This window comes from Acipenser ruthenus, chromosome 14, assembly GCF_902713425.1.
Source record: "Acipenser ruthenus chromosome 14, fAciRut3.2 maternal haplotype, whole genome shotgun sequence".
NCBI classification, from domain to species: domain Eukaryota; kingdom Metazoa; phylum Chordata; class Actinopteri; order Acipenseriformes; family Acipenseridae; genus Acipenser; species Acipenser ruthenus.
The window spans coordinates 37,078,895-37,099,990 of record NC_081202.1 but is presented as its reverse complement, the minus strand read 5'-3'; the positions used below and the strand labels follow the sequence as shown (position 1 = coordinate 37,099,990).

General features: G+C 40.7%; 1 protein-coding gene across 1 annotated transcript in view; it reads left to right on the top strand.

Moving 5' to 3' along the window:
* Positions 1–21,096, top strand: part of kcnq1.2 (potassium voltage-gated channel, KQT-like subfamily, member 1.2) — a 475,366-nt gene that overhangs the window by 117,511 nt on the left and 336,759 nt on the right. The window contains exon 11 of the mRNA XM_058985439.1: positions 9,981–10,007. Within this exon, the coding sequence (XP_058841422.1) occupies positions 9,981–10,007 (27 nt within the window). The remainder of the gene's footprint in view (positions 1–9,980; positions 10,008–21,096) is intronic.

Here is a 21,096-nt window from a genome sequence, read left to right as displayed (position 1 = left end):
AATTTCAATGGTAATTTCTGTTGGTGTGATTGAGCTGTTGCACACACTGCAAGTTGATGTTGTTCTATCAATGTCCTTACCTATTGTTGGCCAGAAGACAATGTCTCGAGCTCTGCGTTTTGTTGCTTCTGTACCGGGATGTCCTCTGTGTAGCATTCAGATGTATTCTGTTTGCAGTGATTTGGGTACAATTGTTCTAAGACCTTTCATGACAGTTCCGTTGTCAATTGTGAGATCTTCTCTGTATGGAAAGTAAGAGCTTATTTGAGGGAGTACGCTTTGTTCACGGCTGGGCCATCCACGCATGATTGTGTCCGACAGCTTCTGGAGTGTCGTGTCTGCATCTGTGTGTTCACACAGTTCCTTGAGTCTTGTAGAAGAGATGTGTGTAACTGTCATGACTTCAAATTCGTCTTGCTCATCACTGTGCTGCAAAGTACTTTTTCCCAGAGCACGTGACAGTGTATCAGCAAGGCAGAGTTCTTTTCCTTTCTTGTAGATTAGATGTATATAGAATTTCTGCAGTTTGAGCATCATGCGTTGTAAACGTGCTGGTGCAGTGTGAAGTGGTTTGCTCTTGATTGTAACCAGTGGTTGGTGATCGGTTTCAATGGTCACTGGCTTTCCATAGATGTAGTCGTAAAATTTGAAACAGGCAAAGACAACTGCTAGAAGTTTCTTTTCGATTTAAGCGTAACGGGTCTCAGTTTGTGTGAGTGTGCAGGAGGCATAGGCAATTGGTTTACCTTCTTGAAGGCATGCTGCACCAAGACTATACTGGGATGCATCTCCAGTTAAAGTGGTAGGTTTTTCAACGTTGTAGTACTTGAGAACTGGTGGGCAATGAAGACGCAATGAAGACACGTTGTCCAGAGTTATTTGCCAGAAAGAGCTCTTTGCATCCAGTACAGAGAAAACTGTTGCATTTGGCATTTGTGGTGCAACTTTCTCAACGGTACGCATGGTGTGGTGTGGACACTTTAGTGCTTTATTGAGGTCCTGTGGATCTATGCAATTGTGTATGTCATCAGAGCCTTTCCATTGATGAGACCCATTCTGTCGGCTCTGAGATGGGTGTGATCACTCCTAAAAGTGTCATTCTGTCCAGTTCAGCTTTTACTTTGTTCTGCATTGCCACCGGGATTTTGCGTGACGGTCTCACACAGAATCTGCCACACGGTCTGCCAGTTTTCTTCAGCTGAACACTAGCAAATCTGAACTCTTTCTGGTAGGAACTAAAACTCAGCTTAAGAATCTAAATATACAGTGCCGTGAAAAAGTATTTGCCCCGTCTGATTTTCTGCATTTTTGCATATTTTTGACACTGAATGTTATCAGATCTTCAACCAAAACCTAATATTAGATAAAAGGGACTCTGAGTGAACAAATAACACAAAAATGTTATACATATTTAATTTATTTATTAAAGAAAGTTATGCAACACCCAATGCCCCCGTGTGAAAAAGTAATCGCCCCCTTAGACTCAATAACTGGTTACGCCACCTTTAGCAGCAATAACTGCAACCAAACGCTTCCTGTAGTTATTGATTAGTCTCTCACAGCGCGGTGGAGAAATTTTGGCCCACTCCTCCATGCAGAACTGCTTCAACTCAGTGACATTTGTGGGTTTTCGAGCATGAACTGCTTGTTTCAGGTCCTGCCACAACATCTCAATGGGGTTTAGGTCTGGACTTTGACTAGGCCATTCCAAAACTTTAAATTTCTTGTTCTTCAACCATTCTGATGTAGACTTGCTTGTGTGTTTCGGATCATTGTCTTGCTGCATGACCCAGCTGCGCTTCAGCTTCAGCTCACGGACGGATGGCCTGACATTCTCTTGTAGAATTCTCTGATACAGAGCAGAATTCATGGTTCCTTCAATTATGGCAAGACGTCCAGGTCTTGATGCAGCAAAGCATCCCCAAACCATGACACTACCACCACCATGCCTGGACGTTGGTATGAGGTTCTTACTGTGGAATGCAGTGTTTGGTTTTCGCCAGACATAACGGGGCCCATGTCGGCCAAAAAGTTTCACTTTTGACTCATCTGTCCATAGAACATTGTTCCAGAACTCTTGAGGATCATCCGTCCGTCCCTACCTTTCCTTCCCAGATGCGGAGATACTTTGCCATGCATTTGTCTCTCGACTCGACTACTGAACTCTCTATATGGTGGTCTCCTGGCACGCACCATAAACTGACTGCATCTAGTCCAGAATGCCACTGCCAGGATCCTTACCAGATGTAAAAAACGTGATCACATCAGCCCCTGTCTTGCCCAGCTGCACTGGCTACCTGTAAAGTTCAGGATTATTTTCAAAACTCTCCTGCTCACCTACACTGCCCTTCATCATACAGGTTCTGAGTACCTCCTCAACCTGCTGACCCACTATGTCCCTTTCTGCAGGCTGAGGTCCTCCGACTCTGGTCTGCTTGTTATATCCAAGCAAAAGTGCACCACACTTGGAGAACGCTTGTTTAGCTTCATGGCTCCGACTCTCTGGAACTCCCAGCTTTTGTGCGTGATGCTCCCTCCGTCACTCACTTTAAATCAACTCTCAAGACCCACCTGATCTCTCTTGCTTTCCATGCTCTTTAAGCTTGATATCTGCTATTAGTTGCTGCAACTATTTCATGTATTATACTACTATCATGTATTATGCACTTTCCACTGTATTTAATGTATTATGCCTTTTTTAATACTGTATATCTTGTATTATGCATTTCTCTTTATTTAAAGTATTATGGATTTTCTTGTTGTTACTGCATCTTGTAAAGCGCTTTGTGATTGTGGTCCACTATGAAAGGCTCTATATAAAATAACTATTGATTGATTGATCATCTGAAAATATGATCTGAGACAGACTGGAATCTTGGTTGATATCTATCAGGTGGATTTCTTTGTTTTATAGTTATCAAGTCCATGCAAAGACAATCTGGTAGACCAAGTAGTGGTCTACCACATTTCTCTTGACTACATGAAACAGCAAGGTGTACAATCGTCCTGCAGTGTGACACTCAAGGAAAGCTGAGCCTGCAGTGTGGATCACATTGCCTCCATATGCAATAAGTTTTGTGATCTTCGCTGTGTCCAGATTCTCTGTGTTTTTTACACATAGGTATGTGTCCATTGACATCACATTGCATTTTGCGCCAGTGTCCACTTTCATCTTGACAGTAGATTTCATTTTGATCTTTGTTCTTGTTTGATTCTAGTGTTTCTGGTGTTGTGTATTGCTATAAGTCCATTAACATAGAGAGTCCTCACTGTTGCTTGAGCTATGCTCTGGTTCCAGCTGGTTGACAGATCTTTGGCATTTTGTATGTTTCTATGTGTACTGCGAAGATTTGCAGCATTTTTGTGGCACTGCTGTCCATATGCTAGGCATCTGTCCTGTTTTGCCGGGTGGTTGCCTCCACAATTGTTGCAGTTTACAATGGATTTTGGTGTGTACTGCTCTTGCTGTGGCTTTGGCCTTGTTTCCTGTCACGTATTTCTTGTATCTTTATGCCGTATGCTATCAACATTGGTTGATGTGTGCTTTGGAGTTGCCAGTGTTTTGGAGTGTTGTTCAGTAAGTTCATTTATTTGACACACACTTATTGCTTTTGCTAGAGTGAGATCATTTCCACATAGCAGTATTTTTCTGACACTATCACTGATGATACCACAAGTTTATCTCTGATTAGTTCTTCTTGCAGAATGCTGAAGTTGCAGCTTTTTGCTTTATTTCTCAAGTCACTCACGTATGCTTACATTTTTTCTCCTTGTTTTTGATGGCGTGTGTTAAATTTATGTTCTCTTTATGTCTCTATTTGTTTGTGGATTGCAGAGTTCACAAAATTTGTTTTTGAGACATATCGGATCTTCCCTGGATTTAGAAGGTGTGATAATGGCTGTGCCATTTTCAGGTAGTACAGCTGAAGCATAAGCAAATGAATGTTCCAGTTCAATAGCCTCTGGGCCTGCAAGGTTGAGAAGTATGTATGCTTGCGTTCTGACAGGTTTATCACTGTGTGCCGCCGCTATGAAAATGTCCTATTCCTGTTCGAAAACCTGCCAATTTTCAGCAACATTACCATCTAAGATAAGAGGGTCCGGTCTGTGATATCTGTCTGCCATTGTTTATTTCTGCTTTATTTTCTGATAGCAGGTTATAATTATGTAGTATGCAGTTAGCCTACTCGCGGCCGTTTTTTTTTTTTACCTTTGGTTTTCTGCTTATTCCTTGGTGTCACCATGTCGAGTAATGAGTGATAAGACAGTCTAGTTCACTTAAACAAGTTTGTATTTATTAGCATAACAGGAATCCATTAGACGCCATCACTCCAGCCATCAGTATAACAAACACCGAGTGGCAACAGTACCCGGATGTATAATATAAAGCATGGTGTCCCATTCAATACACACTCAGTAGGACACAAGTTATTAAAGTATTCTACAGATGTCGAGAAAAACAGACAGGGGACAGAGAGTGGCTTTGCCGCAGAAACAGGCATGGAGCACATCATGCTTTGATGCAGGAAATGCCTTTGAAGGATCCTGCAGGATTCACATGTTTTTTTACGTATGCCCTTGTCGACATTTGAAGATGTATTGACTCGAATGAGTCTGATCATTTGATTTCTGTTGCTGAGCGTCTGGCAATAACTAAAAGTTTTTGGAAGTTAGTCCTTTACCTCTGCTGGTGATTTCCCAAAATATTTTCAAATTCCTTATATTTGTCTTTTGTATTGCTGTCTTTATATTCTGCACATCTCATAAACATCATGACATAAAAATGGATCAGTTGCAAAGTTTCATCATGCGCCCACTTGTCTGTAGCAGGATAGTGTCAGGAATGAGACGCTAATATTAAAGAAGACGAGGTTCAGCAGTACAGTTGGGTTTTTTAAACATTAATGAACATTTCTGTACTGTGGGTGTTGTTGAGTGATTGAAAACGAGACATTTTGTATTTGAATTGAAAGTGATGGTCTCGAGGAGTCGAATGGGTCAAAGTTCAAGTATATTTTCCTCTAGAGGAATTATCACTTTTTGACTTCACTACTGTGGTATTATGCCTTTTTTTTCGAATGGCTCAGGATGCAAATATAGCCTTCAACCATGTGCAATAATTTAGAAATTACAAATACAACCAACACAATAAAACGAGCGGTTCAAGCTTGATCAGCAGCATACAGAGATCAGAAAACAGAATAAATAGGATATCTATTTTTAAATGTGATTGTGGACTGATTTTTTTTAAAGTAAAATTATAAATATGTAGCTACAGTAAGCAGTTCTAGGAAATTAACTGTTCATTGTAAAGAGAACATAAAAAAAACCTGTCATCATATCCAAAAACGGTAAACTAACAAGAAAAATTGTTAGTCTTTACATAGTACACGCAAAAAAAAAAGCTGCAACGCAGCCTCTTTTGATTTGTGGGATTGCAGCGATCCTGAATTTCTTTCGAAACTGGTGGGTTTAATTTGTTGTTGTATTGTTGTTGTCTGTAGCAGAAGAGCTGCTGGTCTATTTTGAGAAGTGAAGGCATGTTCAGCACGCAGCAGACGAGATGTACTGTCAGCATGATTTTCAAAAGGGGCAAAATAAAAACTAGGTCGCAAAATGATTTTTAAAGCCTGATTAATGTAACCGCGTCACTTGATTTATATTTTAAAAGCGTCAACAAGTGAATACACGACTCATTTAATCTAAACCCCTTGAAAGCCATATACTTAGTGACCCAAATCAGCTTTTAGAAATCACTTTGCGACCTAGTACTTATTTCGCCCCTTTTATAAATCATGCTGTGTGATACTGGAACTCACTTTAACAGTAGACAAGTAAGCGTTTTTCTGTCCAATGAGCCATCAGAATGTTTAAAAAAAAAAAAAAACCTGCCACAGTTTTAGTGCTTTGCTCTATTACGCGGTTCAGTGACTAACTTTCTGTTTAAACAATAAATGCACTGTATTTGTTTGTTTTATGATTTATTTGTATTTATATGACGGCGAGGCGCCGTGTGTTTTTGTATTTATTTAAAAATGTATTTACGGCGTAGCCATGTGTTTTGTTTTGTTATTGTATTTGTTTAGTAGCGTGGATGGGTAGCCCCATCCACAGTAATTAAAAAAAAATCGTGCAGATTGTGGTCGAGGGGTAATAGAATAATTGCTAGCTAGATAAACCCCTTGGCCACGGTATAATAAGCCTGCAGCTCTCCAGCTCGTGGTGGGTGTGTTAGGAGCGAGAGCGGAGAGAGCGAGAGGAGCGAGAGAGAAACCAAACTTATTTAAAATTAAAGTATACAAGAACAGTGACAGCGACTGCCCAGCCTGACCTGTATTATTTTGTGTTCGTGATTTTGTTTTGTTTAAACCTTTTATTTTTGTTCTGTGAGCAAGTGTTTTGTGTTTAAACTTTTTTATTTTATTTTTGTTGTATTTAAATAAACGGCCACACACAGCCACCCTGTCACAATATATATATATATATATATATATATATATATACACCACACACACACCCACACACTACATTTAGGGCTTTCGCCCTGCCACACCATACTTCCTATTTAGCAAAATTGAGACTGAAATCAGGAGATTAGAAAATGCAGTATCACTGGCTGAACACACACAGTCACATTGAAAAATTCTAGCAACTCGATTGCCAATTGAAAATTTGTTGACAACTCAAGTCAATTAGTGAAACACGGTCAATCTTTATTGTCAATATGAGTTGACCAGAAGAAAATGCTTAAAACATTGATTGTGCATCTCCAGCCTAAGACATATCTTAACGCAGTAGGTGGTTGAAGGCACTCAGCCTAGGGGCCTGGTGCCTTACAATGCACCCAGGTGTGTGTGGCAAAGTGGTAATGACGTGCAGGTGAGTGCAGTGCAGAATAATCACACAGACAAACGTTGGTACAGGTGCAAGGGTGTTTATTTAAATTAATAAATGTCCAGAGCCTCAAGGCAAAACCTGTAAATAATAATAATGCTGGAAGTGATACAGCGGCGTGTATCACTTCTCGTTATAATCCTACGGGTTTGACCCGCAACCCCAAAGTCCCGTTCCGACACCCACACTAAACACAAACACAAAGACAGTGCGTGATTCAAGTGCTAAAAGGTGCAAAACAAAAGACAGTTCCAGTAGTGAAAAGGTGAGTGGTGAAGTCCGGGTTTTCGCTGGCCTGCGGCTGCAGCTCCGGATCGTGCTCAGTAATCTTTAGTGAGACAACAACACACAAGACACACAGTGTTAGGACACAGACACAAAACACTCACGGTCGATTTCACAAACGGGCTCCTTCTTGGTCATATAATTTAACCATATGCAAAGGAACAGATCACTCAAGCCATGCCCCCTATTTATACCCTCGCCCATGACCCCGAGGTTAACGAGCACATCCGCTCCTCCAGTCCTCGGATGCCACGCCGCTTACCGTCTGGGTCACTGAGCTCGGGTGCCATGGCTCCGCCCCCTTCCGAACTGACCGACTTCCATCTACCCTACGGAATAAATTGTCGTGCCATTTCATTAAGGGTACTCTGTTCCTCGTATACCGTGCTCTCACAGGTCGAGAGGGAGATCTAACACTAAGACTCATTCGATCTTTGTCACAGTGTGTCATGGGATATTGCTTACATAACAAATGCTAGTATTACTACGTTTATAAAAGTCAGGAAATTCATTATACAATAGTTATGGTTTAAGCCTGAAGCAACAAAAGTCAGGAAATGCCATACCACCCATAACTGATCTGCAGCCAGGTTAGACCTTTAGCAGAGATACTGAGATTTGATGGGCAGGGTAGCAATAAGTGAAAATGGTAAGAAAATGATTTGCAACAAGCAAAAGTTCCACTAAACAATGATAATGGGAGCAGTGAAAATCTTTTGGAAATCTTTAGCAACACAGTGAAAAGTTTAACTTTTAGCAATATTTAGCAATAATGACCAGGTTTCCAAAATATAGCCTTCAATAGCTCAGTATCGGAGATCAAAACTGGAAAAAGTACAGACATGCTCAAATTTGTTGGTACCCTTACAGCTCATTGAAATAATGCTTCATTCCTCCTGAAAAGTGATTAAATTAAAAGCTATTTTATCATGTATACTTGCATGCCTTTGGTATGTCATAGAATAAAGCAAAGAAGCTGTGAAAAGAGATGAATTATTGCTTATTCTACAAGATATTCTAAAATGGCCTGGACACATATGTTGGTACCCCTTAGAAAAGATAATAAATAATTGGATTATAGTGATATTTCAAACTAATTAGTTTCTTTAATTAGTATCACACATGTCTCCAATCTTGTAATCAGTCATTCAGCCTATTTAAATGGAGAAAAGTAGTCACTGTGCTGTTTGGTATCATTGTGTGCACCACACTGAACATGGACCAGAGAAAGTAAAGGAGAGAGTTGTCTGAGGAGATCAGAAAGAAAATAATAGACAAGCATGGTAAAGGTAAAGGCTACAAGACCATCTCCAAGCAGCTTGATGTTCCTGTGACAACAGTTGCAAATATTATTAAGAAGTTTAAGGTCCATGGAACTGTAGCCAACCTCCCTGGGCGCGGCCACAAGAGGAAAATCGACCCCAGAGTGAACAGAAGGATAGTGCAAATGGTAGAAAAAGAACCAAGGATAACTGCCAAAGAGATACAAGCTGAACTCCAAGGTGAAGGTACGTCAGTTTCTGATCGCACCATCCGTCGCTTTTTGAGTGAAAGTGGGCTCCATGGAAGAAGACCCAGGAGGACTCCACTTTTGAAAGAAAAACATAAAAAAGCCAGACTGGAATTTGCTAAAATGCATATTGACAAGCCACAATCCTTCTGGGAGAATGTCCTTTGGACAGATGAGTCAAAACTGGAGCTTTTTGGCAAGTCACATCAGCTCTATGTTCACAGACGAAAAAATGAAGCTTTCAAAGAAAAGAACACCATACCTACAGTGAAACATGGAGGAAGCTCGGTTATGTTTTGGGGCTGCTTTGCTGCGCCTGGCACAGGGTGCCTTGAATCTGTGCAGGGCACAATGAAATCTCAAGACTATCAAGGCATTCTGGAGCGAAACGTACTGCCCAGTGTCAGAAAGCTCTGTCTCAGTCGCAGGTCATGGGTCCTCCAACAGGATAATGACCCAAAACACACAGCTAAAAGCATCCAAGAATGGATAAGAACAAAACATTGGACTATTCTGAAGTGGCCTTCTATGAGTCCTGATCTGAATCCTATCGAACATCTATGGAAAGAGCTGAAACTTGCAGTCTGGAGAAGGCACCCATCAAACCTGAGACAGCTGGAGCAGTTTGCTCAGGAAGAGTGAGCCAAACTACCTGTTAACAGGTGCAGAAGTCTCATTGAGAGCTACAGAAAACGTTTGATTGCAGTGATTGCCTCTAAAGGTTGTGCAACAAAATATTAGGTTAGCGGTCCCATCATTTTTGTCCATGCCATTTTCATTTGTTTTTTTATTTACAATATTATGTTGAATAAAAAATCAAAAGCAAAGTCTGATTTCTATTAAATATGGAATAAACAATGGTGGATGCCAATTACTTTTGTCAGTTTCAAAGTTATTTCAGAGAAAATTGTGCATTCTTCGTTTTTTGTGGAGGGGTACCAACAAATTTGAGCACGTCTGTATATTACCTTGAGCTACATTCAAAGTCTGTGGAATAAATTGATGGGATAAAAATCTATTTTTTTGATTAATTTAATTGAGGCAAGCGGTTCCTAAAATAAAAGCTTCAGTCTCAGGCAATTGGATGTCAGTTGTTTTATACATTTTAACAGTGTGAAACGGTTATGCTTTGTAATTAAGGCCTTAGGCACAGGGGGTGTGACAGAGATTCCTTAACACTGAAATAAGACAGTTTGGACCCTACATGAATTAAATAAGCATGACATCTCCATGAGCACACATATATTTAAAGAAATGCATTGTGATGAATGTTCTCCTTTTGTTTCACCAGGCCTTACAAGGATGATTAAACAAACAGGTGAGTTGTCCCTATTAAATCTTTGTCTTTAACAAAACAGACACATTCACTTATGACTGTGGACAATGTAAACCACTGGGTTCTCAGTGAATTTACGTACATTCTATTTATTTATATATTTTACTAAAGTAAAATATGATGCAAATATATTGTGTTGAAAATGTCGTCAATGCATTTGTAAGTTTCTTTTTAGTACTGTTGTACACTAGATGATTGAGTATTTAGTATCATCATTCAGAGTGTATTAATCCGGATTCTTCTCTGGTATCCCCTTTTGTTTTGTATGTATTTATTTATTTATTTATTTAACCAGGTGATTTACCCATTGAGACTGAGGCCTCCTTTACAAGGGGGAAACAATCAAAGTACAAACAACACAATAAAAACATGTGCGGTTCAAATTAAATCAGCAGCAAACAGAGATCAAAGAATAGAATAGATAAGACATATCTATTTGTTAATGTGGACTGAAGGAGAAGCATTGGCAGGAGGTTCTAAGCAACTCCCAGATACGATTTTTAAAAATAGAGAAAGAAAGATTATCAAATTCCATCTTCAAAGTATGATGGAAACAGTTCCACATCTTTGGGAGTTGATATGCAAAAGATAATTCTGCCATATGTGTTTGAACTCTTGAAACAGGGTGGTACCAAGCCTTTAAAAACCTTAAACACAAAGCAATACCAATGAATGAGCCTATGGTGTATAAGTGTCAGCTTAGTTTTATGTACATATGACAATGATGTCTCAAAGGGGAACATTCTGGAACAAATTTGAACAAAAACAAAAACACATTGAAAATGTGAAAAAACACCAAGTTATCAAAAGTGCCCAGCCATTTAAAGTGGAGATATCAAAAACACAAGCCAACTTTCAAGAAACCATTTGGGCAACCTTGGCCAGCACCAAGCAAATAGGCACAACTGTAAAAGCGGTGGGGGTCAAGGTTGCTCCAATTGTTTCTACTAATTTGGCTTGTGTTTTTCATGCAAGCTTGATCTGCTTTTATTGTGCATGAAAAACACAAGCAGCCTAGTCTGTTGAAATGGTTAAGATGTGAATCTGTGTACTGTAGTGGTTATGTAGTTGGAGAGACAGTATGACTAGTTAGGGTTCAAATTCTGCCTTTTTTTATATATATATATAACGAGCATCAAAAGAAACTTCTCTATTATAACACATTTATTTTTCGAAAGAAATAAGGTATATAACATATAGGACATTGGCTAAATGTTTTTGGTTTCTTTTTAATCACTCGATCATTCATCCTTGACCGTGACACGCTTGAATGACTATGACTGAAGCATATGCACTTAATCACCTAATTAGTGAGACAGTTGATTGGACACTGGATATGGAGTGATTTCAGCTGTTGAATTGCAAGCTTGAATAAAAGCAATAAAGAAAATCACAGAAAAAAAAACAATATGCCACGTCTGTCAAGAGAGCAGCGCCTTCGTGCAATGGGCATGTTGGAGGCTGGACTGTACTGTGGCTCGCGGTCTTGGGTGCTCACAGCCAGCAATTTCAAACCTGGCTACACGGTAGAACCAGACACACTCTGTCAATGACAGGCCACGAACTGGGAGACCAAGAGTCACCTGCCCAAGAGCGACAGATCATTTTGCAGCATCTTCGTGATGTCAGTTGTTAATCAGCACAATAAAAAGTCACTGCACTTGCTCTAAAACAGAGTTTGTCATTTTTCGATCACATCTAGTGAATTTTATCCAAATATAAGTGATACATTTCTTTTGATGCTCAGATATAAGTTATACGTTTCTGTTGATGCTCAAATATGTGAAGTTTCTTTTGATGCTCAGTATAATGTTCAATGACAATGTCATTCATATCAACTACATTTGTTTCATATTAAAAATGTGTTTGTTACACATAAATAAAAATTATTTTTGTTTTTAAGTTTGCAATATAAACCCTGTGTTGGAATCGAACCCAAGACATGCTTCCATTGCAGCTTGCAATGCAGACGCCCTAGCTTTCACACCACAAAGTTTGTACTTCCATTTCACAACATTTGCAAATAGTATAGCAGTAAAGTTACAGTAACAAGACAAGATTTTGTAAATAATGATTATGTACTATTCCGATTGTATTGAAAGCTTTCATATGATTTTGCAAACTATCATAATAAGCTTGATCCGTTCATTTAGTATATTGTAACGTTTTCATGTTTAGGAAATAGTACTCATGGAAATGAAATTTTCAAAATGTTTGTTTTATTTGAAACTACAGAGAATTCCTGTCAGGGGCCGGAATTCACAGCACCAAAATAATATCCCTCCGTTTTAGTCTTTCACTGCATATTCCCTCCGGTCACAGCTCACAGGCTCACTCAATCGCACCCACAGTTTCTCATTGAAGTTCAGCGCTGGACTGTCTCCAGTCCCCAGGCTCATGCACCTCCTTATATAACCTCCCGTCGTTTCCCGCCGCTGTCTGGCTCATCAATCAGTCACATCTATGCTCTGCAACCCCCGAAAACAACAACACACCTCTCCCCACTCATTCACTCACTCCCTCTTCCAATGTTAAGTAACGGCGTGACTCGTTCCCCTTACAATATATGTAACATATAAAAGACAAATGAGACAAACTGAACAGACAACAAGTCCTGCAACAAAGCTATTGCCTGGGTCATTACAATATATTTTTTAATTTGAAAGTAAAAATATTTGAAAGCATGACGACCTTTACATACAAAAATCCTTACTAATATACAACTGAACAAAAACTTTGTTGTTTTTGTTTCATACAGTATTAAATGGCAGTGTTTATATGATAGTGAAAAATAAATAAATATCAAGATAGATAAAGAAAGAAATAAATGTCTATGTATTGATTTAGGTATTCATTTATTTCAATATTTATTAATGTTTTACTTTTACCAAATATATAGGCTATCCTTCAGCATAGCTAATTCTCAGAAACAGTTAAGTTCCTTTTTGTCCAGTGGGGACCACAAATAGCGTTACTTTCATCAACCAGTATCAAGAGGAACTGTACTTCCTTGTGCCAATAGGGACCACAATGAGCGTTACACTGACAGGAAACCAAATTTTTTCAGAGGTCAAGATCACAATCTCAGAATGATGATGACGATGAAGATGAATGATTACTTGAAAAATCTCCAAAATATGTGTTCCGAGAATTCTCAGCTGGCTGACTACATCTTTCAAAATACTGCTGGTCTCAACTAATCATGTAGCACTGACAGTAACACAACATATTTGCAAACTGAAGGTTATAGTTTCAAATCCCACGTGTGCCAGACCTTTTTTTTTTATTATTATTGAAATAAATCATTTAATATAAATGCGTTCCCTAGTATATTCCCATGTTGACAATTTCATTGTCATTAATATACATATTATATGCATGGATAAAAGTGCCTGGGGTCTGCAAAAAAATGTGTTGAGAGAAAAAGAAGTAGAAGGACATTTTTTACCTTACTTTGGCGACTTATTTCTCTTACTGTATGACAGTGTGTCAGTGTGACCCCGCCTTGTGCATATTGTTTGTTTATATGTTGCATGTAGTGTGTTAAATGTTGGTGTATAGTCATTGGTACACGGGATATAAATGGGTCTGTGTAACACGTGTGATAAAATGCATATTTGTATTTAGCCACGAGGGTTGCACATCACTTCACGTGCTGATTAAAATGCAATACTATGTGAGCACGGGGAAGGACACGTAATTAATCCATGTGCAGTTGTACCGAGATTCTAATTGAATGATTGATTAGCAATCGAGTCTCAGTACAACTGCATAAAAGATGCGCATTGTCACTCAGTCGGGATTGGGTGTACAGAGAGGAGGTACAGGGAGATAGAGAGGAGACAGAAGCTAAAAATAACAATTGCTATTCGTTCAGCACGGTACTTGTTTGTCCGTTTCGTCCCGTTTGTGTTTGTTTACTGTTTTGTTCGGCCCTTGTGCCCGTTTGTTTTGTGTGTGTGTGTGTTTTGTTTAACTCTTTTATTTTCATTATTATTTAATAAAGAAACCGAGCACTTTCACGTCTCGGTTTAAACCCGCAGCTGCTGTGTGTCTGTGTTTCTGGTCTGTGACGTCACCACACCTCACCACTGCAAGCCATCGTGCCACAGACAGGTATTGACTTTTTTTCACCTAAGAGTGTTGGGAACTACACATTTAAAAGTGAAATGGTGCTTTGGCTGATTTACGTTTGCTGCGCCAATACCCTGAAACACGTAAACTATCCTTGCTGTATAGAGAGTCTGGCAGTTCTCGCGCTTCGTTGATATGTCTATGCTCATGTCTAGCCACAAGGCTGTGGAACGACCTCCCGAAAGTCATAAGGGATAGTGACTCTGTAACCACTTTTAAATCTAAGTTGAAAACACATTTTTATTCAATGGCTTTTATTGTATGAACAAATTGTTATGTTTTATTGTTTTTTTTTATTGTTCAGTGCTTTGAGATGCACATGAAAGGCGCTATATAAAGTAAAGATTATTATTATTATGATGATGATGATGATGATTATAACTTGGCGCAAGGAACTACCATTCCTCTCAAGTCACTATAACCTGCTGAATGAATATGTGATTTGTACGGTAATGTATGATAATGTATTTAAATGAGGCACCCCACTCTGAATAATGAGATGAGCTTCATTCGCACCGTATTTACTAAAGGGCAATAATCGCAGTGTGCACCTTAGAGTGAGCGATAATTAGTTTGTTTGGAAACAAGGCTTTAACCACTGATAGGCACACTATTTAAACCTATTTTTCTGGGCAGAAATCTATCTGCCATCATGGAGGCATTACTTGCATTAAAATTCATATAGAGCAGCTAAAATTACCTGTAAATAACAGATTCTATTAAGTGTGACTAAACGTGAATGAATGTTATAATGTCTTAGATTTTATTTTGTGGTTCATTACATTGGTGCACATAGAGTGGTTAAATAAAACACTGGACCAAACAAGGTATTACAACCTCCTCCACTAGAGTGCTGCGTCTGTTGATCTCTCATTTTCGGTCAATGTAAGCCACCTCCACCTTTCACAATAAGCCACTGACCAAAAGATATGCCTGGACTACTGGGGCTTTTTATATCACGGTGGTCATGGGTAAGTCTTGTACATTATCGTGCACATTAAATTATCGCTTACAATACATGTAGTCTGCACGCTATGGGATGTAAATTAGCCAAATAGTGTGCACGTAAATGCATGCGTTCTCTGTTTGTAAATGGGACAGTTTGATTTATGGTGCACGTTAGGCTCACTACTTAGTGTGCACGTTACAGCTACGTGTATTTCCCTTTCGTAAATGAGGCCCTATGTTTGAAATGCAATCCTCACTGATGATCTCCTAGGATATTAGCCCTAATTAAACACTTGTTAAAGCAATCAGTAATATCTTTACTCTCAGTATAAGTGCAATCATTAAATGGCATCTTTTGAGGGCAAAGCTGATGAGTCATCTGTGCCTTGAACTCACAAGCTTCCAAAATGCTTGTGGGTCATTCACATTATTAACTGCAGGTAATGATCAGATTTTGTTTTCTTAATTAAATGCGTACATCTATTCAGGGCAATAAATTGTTGCCAGTCATGCTCCGTACTCAATACGTACTCTAGGCCAGCATTGGTCCCTATAAAGAACACGATATTTCACTAGTAAACCATGGACAGCTGTGTTTTTACACAACAATTTTTGAGTGGAGCGTGGTCATTAATAACGGGAGTAAATTCATCCAAATAAAGTTCCAAGTAATGTTGATATCTCGATTAGCTGAAATTACAGTCCATTCTGTATGAGCCAAATGAGATAGAAAATGTTGCTTCTTGAAAGTTCTTTTGTAGATATTTTTTTATTTTAAGTTTAGAAATACGAGCATGCAATAAATGCAATAAATCATATTGTGAATCACCGTCGAGCCCTCTTGAGGTGTCGTGGGCTAGTCGACGAAACACCGAGGATGGAAGGTGCCCACTTGAAGATCCCAGAGATGTTCCCTACTTAGCTCAATCCAGATGGTTGTCATGCTGATGCGCTGGGGAGGCTGCACTGTGGTTGATCCCCGGAGCCAGCATCTCCGCCGTTGTGTGTGCTTTAGCCTGGTTAGCAAGTCCGGGGCGGACTTGAGGCTGGCAGGAGAGAGTGTAGCGTGCACGGGGGAAGGCAGCAGCAGGGCTGGTAGGTGACGTAATCACACACAAAGACATAAACCCGATATATGCTCCTTCCAAAGGCTCTTTTGTACAGTGGTATCGGCACTATGCTTTAGTGCGAGAGGTCCTGGGTTCGCGCCCGCCTTCTGCCTGTGTGTGGATTGCCTCGCCCAGTGTGATGCGCCTGCCTGCGGGAACCAAGATCGCTACATTGGTGTTTGAAGTGGGATTCACTGGCACTGCCCCCTGTAAGCAGTGCACACAAACATGGATGCCACCCAGTTCGCAGAGACGATGGATTTCCTGCCCCAGACCCTGACTGCTGCAGTGCAAGGGGCTGCTAGATCGGCGGGACCTGACCCCCGCTTGATGAGACCGACCAAAATGACGGCAGAGGATCAACCCGAAGCCTACCTTGAGGTGTTCGAGGCCCTGGCGACCTCTGCCGGGTGGGATCAGGTCCAATAGGGCGAAGGGACTTGGGGGAAGGGGTGTACAAGGTTTTGGATGGGGGGGGGGGGGGGCGGTGAGAGCTCCCGGCCCGGGAACCGGGGCAGGGTGGGGTCCCCCATGGGCTGCTGCGGTGTCGGACCGGAGTCTCACACGGCCTCCTTACCGTCGAGCCCCTTTGATGGCTCTGGTGTTTCCACCTCTTGCTGAAGCTCCGGGGCGAGAAACTAGCCCACTGCGGTGTTGACGTGCAGGGAGGTGGGCCACCTCGCGCAGGATTGCCCTGTGATGCAGTGTGACCTCAGCCGACCAGGTAAGCCTGTTCAATTACCTCAGTCACTTCAGCAGACAGGTTTTGTTATTCTTGTGACAGTGGATGGTACAAAAATCCAGGCACTCCTGGATTCAGGGTGTAGTCAGTCCCTAATACAGGGTAGCCTAATCTCACTGGGGCATAAACAGTTATTGGGACAGGTGCATATTAAATGTATTCATGGGGATGTACGCTCCTATCCCAAGATCAGTGTGAATATAACTATTGGCCAGCAGGTGACGCCGTGCCAGAGGGCCTTTCTCGCTCTGAAGCGGAGACTGTGTAGTAAGCCAGTGCTGTGCAGTCTGGATTTCGGTAACAGGTTCACCCTGTAGACGGATGCATCAGAGACAGGTCTCGGGGCAGTGTTGTCTCAGGTGGTGCGGGGAAGTGAGCACCTGGTCCTGTACATCGGCAGGAAGCTCCTTCCCCATGAAAAGAACTATAGTACCATCGAGAAGGAGTGTCTCGCGGTAAAATGGGCAGTCAAGTCACTCCGGTACTACCTCCTGGGGCGACACTTCACCCTGGTTACAGATCATGCCCCCTCAGCATGGCTTCACCGGATGAAGGATAGCAATGCCAGAATCACACGATGGTACTTGGCCCTGCAGCCCTATGCCTTCAGGGTTGTCCACCGAGCAGGAAATCTGCTTCAAAACGCAGATTTTTTCCCTTGGGAAGGCATGGGGATGTAGGATTTTCGAATGGACCGGTGGTGCCATTCTGAGGGGGAGGATATGTAACAGGGGGAGACCTGTACTGACTCTTCTGATGTGTTCGAAGTGCTGCAGGAAGAGGGCAGCAGCCCGTCAATATTCGCCTGTCAGTCATGGCAGTGACACGGAGAGGTGGGAGAGTGGGTGTGCAGGCTTTCCTTCTCTCTGAATGACTGAGAGGCGGGTCTTGGGGGGGATTGCTGGCCCTATAAAATAACATTTTGCTGTTCCCTCAGGTCTGCCCTCTGAGACGTACTGAGCTTGCGGAAGCGCTGGTCCAGGACCGAGAACTGCGGGGAAGTAAATCCCAACGAAAAGAGAAATAAAATAAATGGTGGTAGCGGGGAAAACATTGGGCAGACCCGATAAACATTTGTATAGCAGGCTGCGGGAGCCGTGAGTGTAGGACGGAGACCCGGGCCGTGCGGGGTAGCGACGGTTGGGGGAAGCTGCCGAGCGCAGCACCTTTTATTTTGTAGTTTGGTTTATTGTGCTTTATTTTCCCTGTTCCTTTTGCCTTTGGATTATTCTTGTGTTTGAGCACCTGTGTTCTGTACCGCTCCCGGTATAGTTGTGGCTCTGTCTGTACCATCGCTGGTAAGGCAGACCACAGACAAAAGCGCCCTCTGCGGGCTGAAAAGAGAGATTATCTACCCATAATAAAACTGGGCACCTGTGCGGTGTTTCTGATTACCTCTGTGTCTCCTGTGTGTCAATGAACTACCCACCACCCTTCCACAGAAGGATATCTACATCATCATATGGAAGGAAGCGCAAATGGATGGAGACACAGATGGATCACATTAGTTTACTATAAAGCTACGTCTTAGTTGGTGCTTATCTTGGCGAGTGCCGAGTTCAAAACGGCATGAAGTTTTAACATCTACTCTCGTGTAATGGAAATCATTAATGACACAATCTAGATGGTGGCCTGTAACAACCTATAGGTGCAAACCAATGATTTATTGGCCCTTTACAACAGTCTATTAACTTAAGCTCAACTTGAGCTTCTAATTTTGAACTTGCAATTCACAATCAGGGATAGACTTCTTCAACCAAGTTTCAGTCACTGCTGCAATATCAGGATTGAGATGCTTCAGCCATGATGGAAACAGATCAAATGTACGTAATAAATCCCACTAGGCTTACTAAAGTCAGGTGGTAAAAATAAACAACCAGGATCAGATGGACTGGAGTTTAATTTCACATTCCCACTTAGTAATACATTAGAAACGATTATGGAGGTAGGATCATGCTGTTTTGTATGTTTAACATAACATTCTTTAGAAAAGAAAACTGATAATTAGAGACATTTTGTCTTGCATAAAGGATGTACCTTATAGTACTAACCGGGACCCCCTTAGACATGATTAAATTCAAATTTGCATAGAATTTTACTTTGTCTATCTGTTATTCTGTCATCATGAAATTGATTGGTACAGTTTGGATGAGATACGAAACTGTCTGAGGTGTAGCTGAAGTATAGCTGAGCATTAGTGAAAACCCCCACCAGCTACACATCGGCCAGACCGTCCAGCTCAGCTATACCTGGGGAAAGGAAGTGGAAACGATGCAGTACATTGCAAAACAGCATATGTCCCAACACTAACTAAATAGTATCCACAGCATTCATTATTATTATTAATAAGCATCAAAATAATAGAACACACAATATTTTCCAATGCAGTCCACTGCACAGAACATATACTGAACAGCCAGTGTCCATATCCTCCTGTCCTTTTTCAGTCCATAAAAAATGTAATAATAAAAAAAGCAGTTAACAAGTCCCTGACAAGTCCTGATGTGCTGCAATAAATAATAGCTGCTCTCACTGCACTAGAGCATTATTCTGAGTTCACAGGGAATCTAGATAAAATAAGTGTCAAAAAGAACCTTAATTGTTCATTACATTTTTAAATAATGGTGTCTCATTCTTGTTATCATTACACATAGCCATTTGGCTCCATATGTTGCGGCAGTTATTTGTTTTCTCATTTTTCACTAAGTAATGCTAATAAGTAACCATTGTGTAACTCCGGTGGTCAGAAATAAACGTAGCCGTGTTTAATTAGTCAATGTTATAGCGTTATCGCTTTACTTATCTGTCTGGCTTCCTGTCTGCTGTTTTGTGAATGGTCTCTCTGCTTTAGTTTTGTAGGTGCTTGTTTTCACTAACACGCTTTCAAACCATCTTGTTTGCATAAGCAGAAAGGATATTAATAAGCAGACATTGTTTATTCTGCCGATAAGCTGGTCCGCTTTTACTGAATGAAAACTCTGCTCAATGCACTGGCCTTTGTCTGCCCTTGGTCAATCCTTTGGTAATGGAACTGTGTAACATAATGTAGGCTTTCAGACCTCATTTATTCAAACGTATTTATTTAAAATGTGCTACTTTGAGGTAGGCATTTAAGAGCCCCATGGATGTTGAAAATTAATTTTTTTTTGGGGGGGGGGGGGGGGGGGGGGATTTTATATTCAAGAAAGACTTTGGAAGACCAAGAGCAAAATCCTGAAAAATAATTGTTCAAATGGATTATAGAAGTTGCTTATCAATTAGCCAGTAGGGTTTGTAGGGACACAAATGTTTTTTTAAATAATAATGTGTCTTTAAAAATGAATTCCCTTTCACTCTCCCTGCCTCTGCCCTGCTGGCTCGTCTTCTTTATGCATGCAGGACCACAACTTTCCTGGTCTTCCTTAACCATCTGCATTTCAAACAATCCCTCGTCTCCAGGTACACAATGCTTTACTCTTCCATCTTGCATCTCAAGATTGGGACATTTTGATCGTGATATCATCTTACTTGTGTGTATGTACATTGGCAACTACAGGATATATGTATTGTGTCACAATACATCATATCCTACTTGCAACAAGAGTTGTGTTTTCCTGCGGTAGTTTTCGTAACCACTCCAGAAACACAAGGCAGACTGCCTTGAGGTACACACCGGCCAATGCAGCCCCTCTATAGAAGCTTCCCAACATTCCCCTTGGAAAGTCACTGAGATGCTTTTGTTTTCCATTGATTATTCTTCAGAAGTTTCAAACACAGAACTCGATTTGACCTATACAACATTGTGTTTTGCCCAGTCAATTTGTATGCATGTACAGTATGCTGTATCTCTAAATGCATTTTAAATTACATGTATTATTAATTTGTTAATTCATGGACATTTTAATGCTACTCTAAAATAGTATTACTAAAAAAAAAACAAAAAAAAAAAACGAAGCCATCCAAACAGTTTGGTTGACCAAATCAAATTAGTTGATTTGGTCAACCTACAGTATATCCCACTGGGATAAGCTACAGCTAGATTTCATTTTTGTACTAAGAAATCCACCTGAATTGCACCAACCTCTTGATTTTAGGGGTAATATTGGAATAACCGAGGATAGGTAGTTGATGCAATCCAGGGTGATTTCCCAGTGCTATA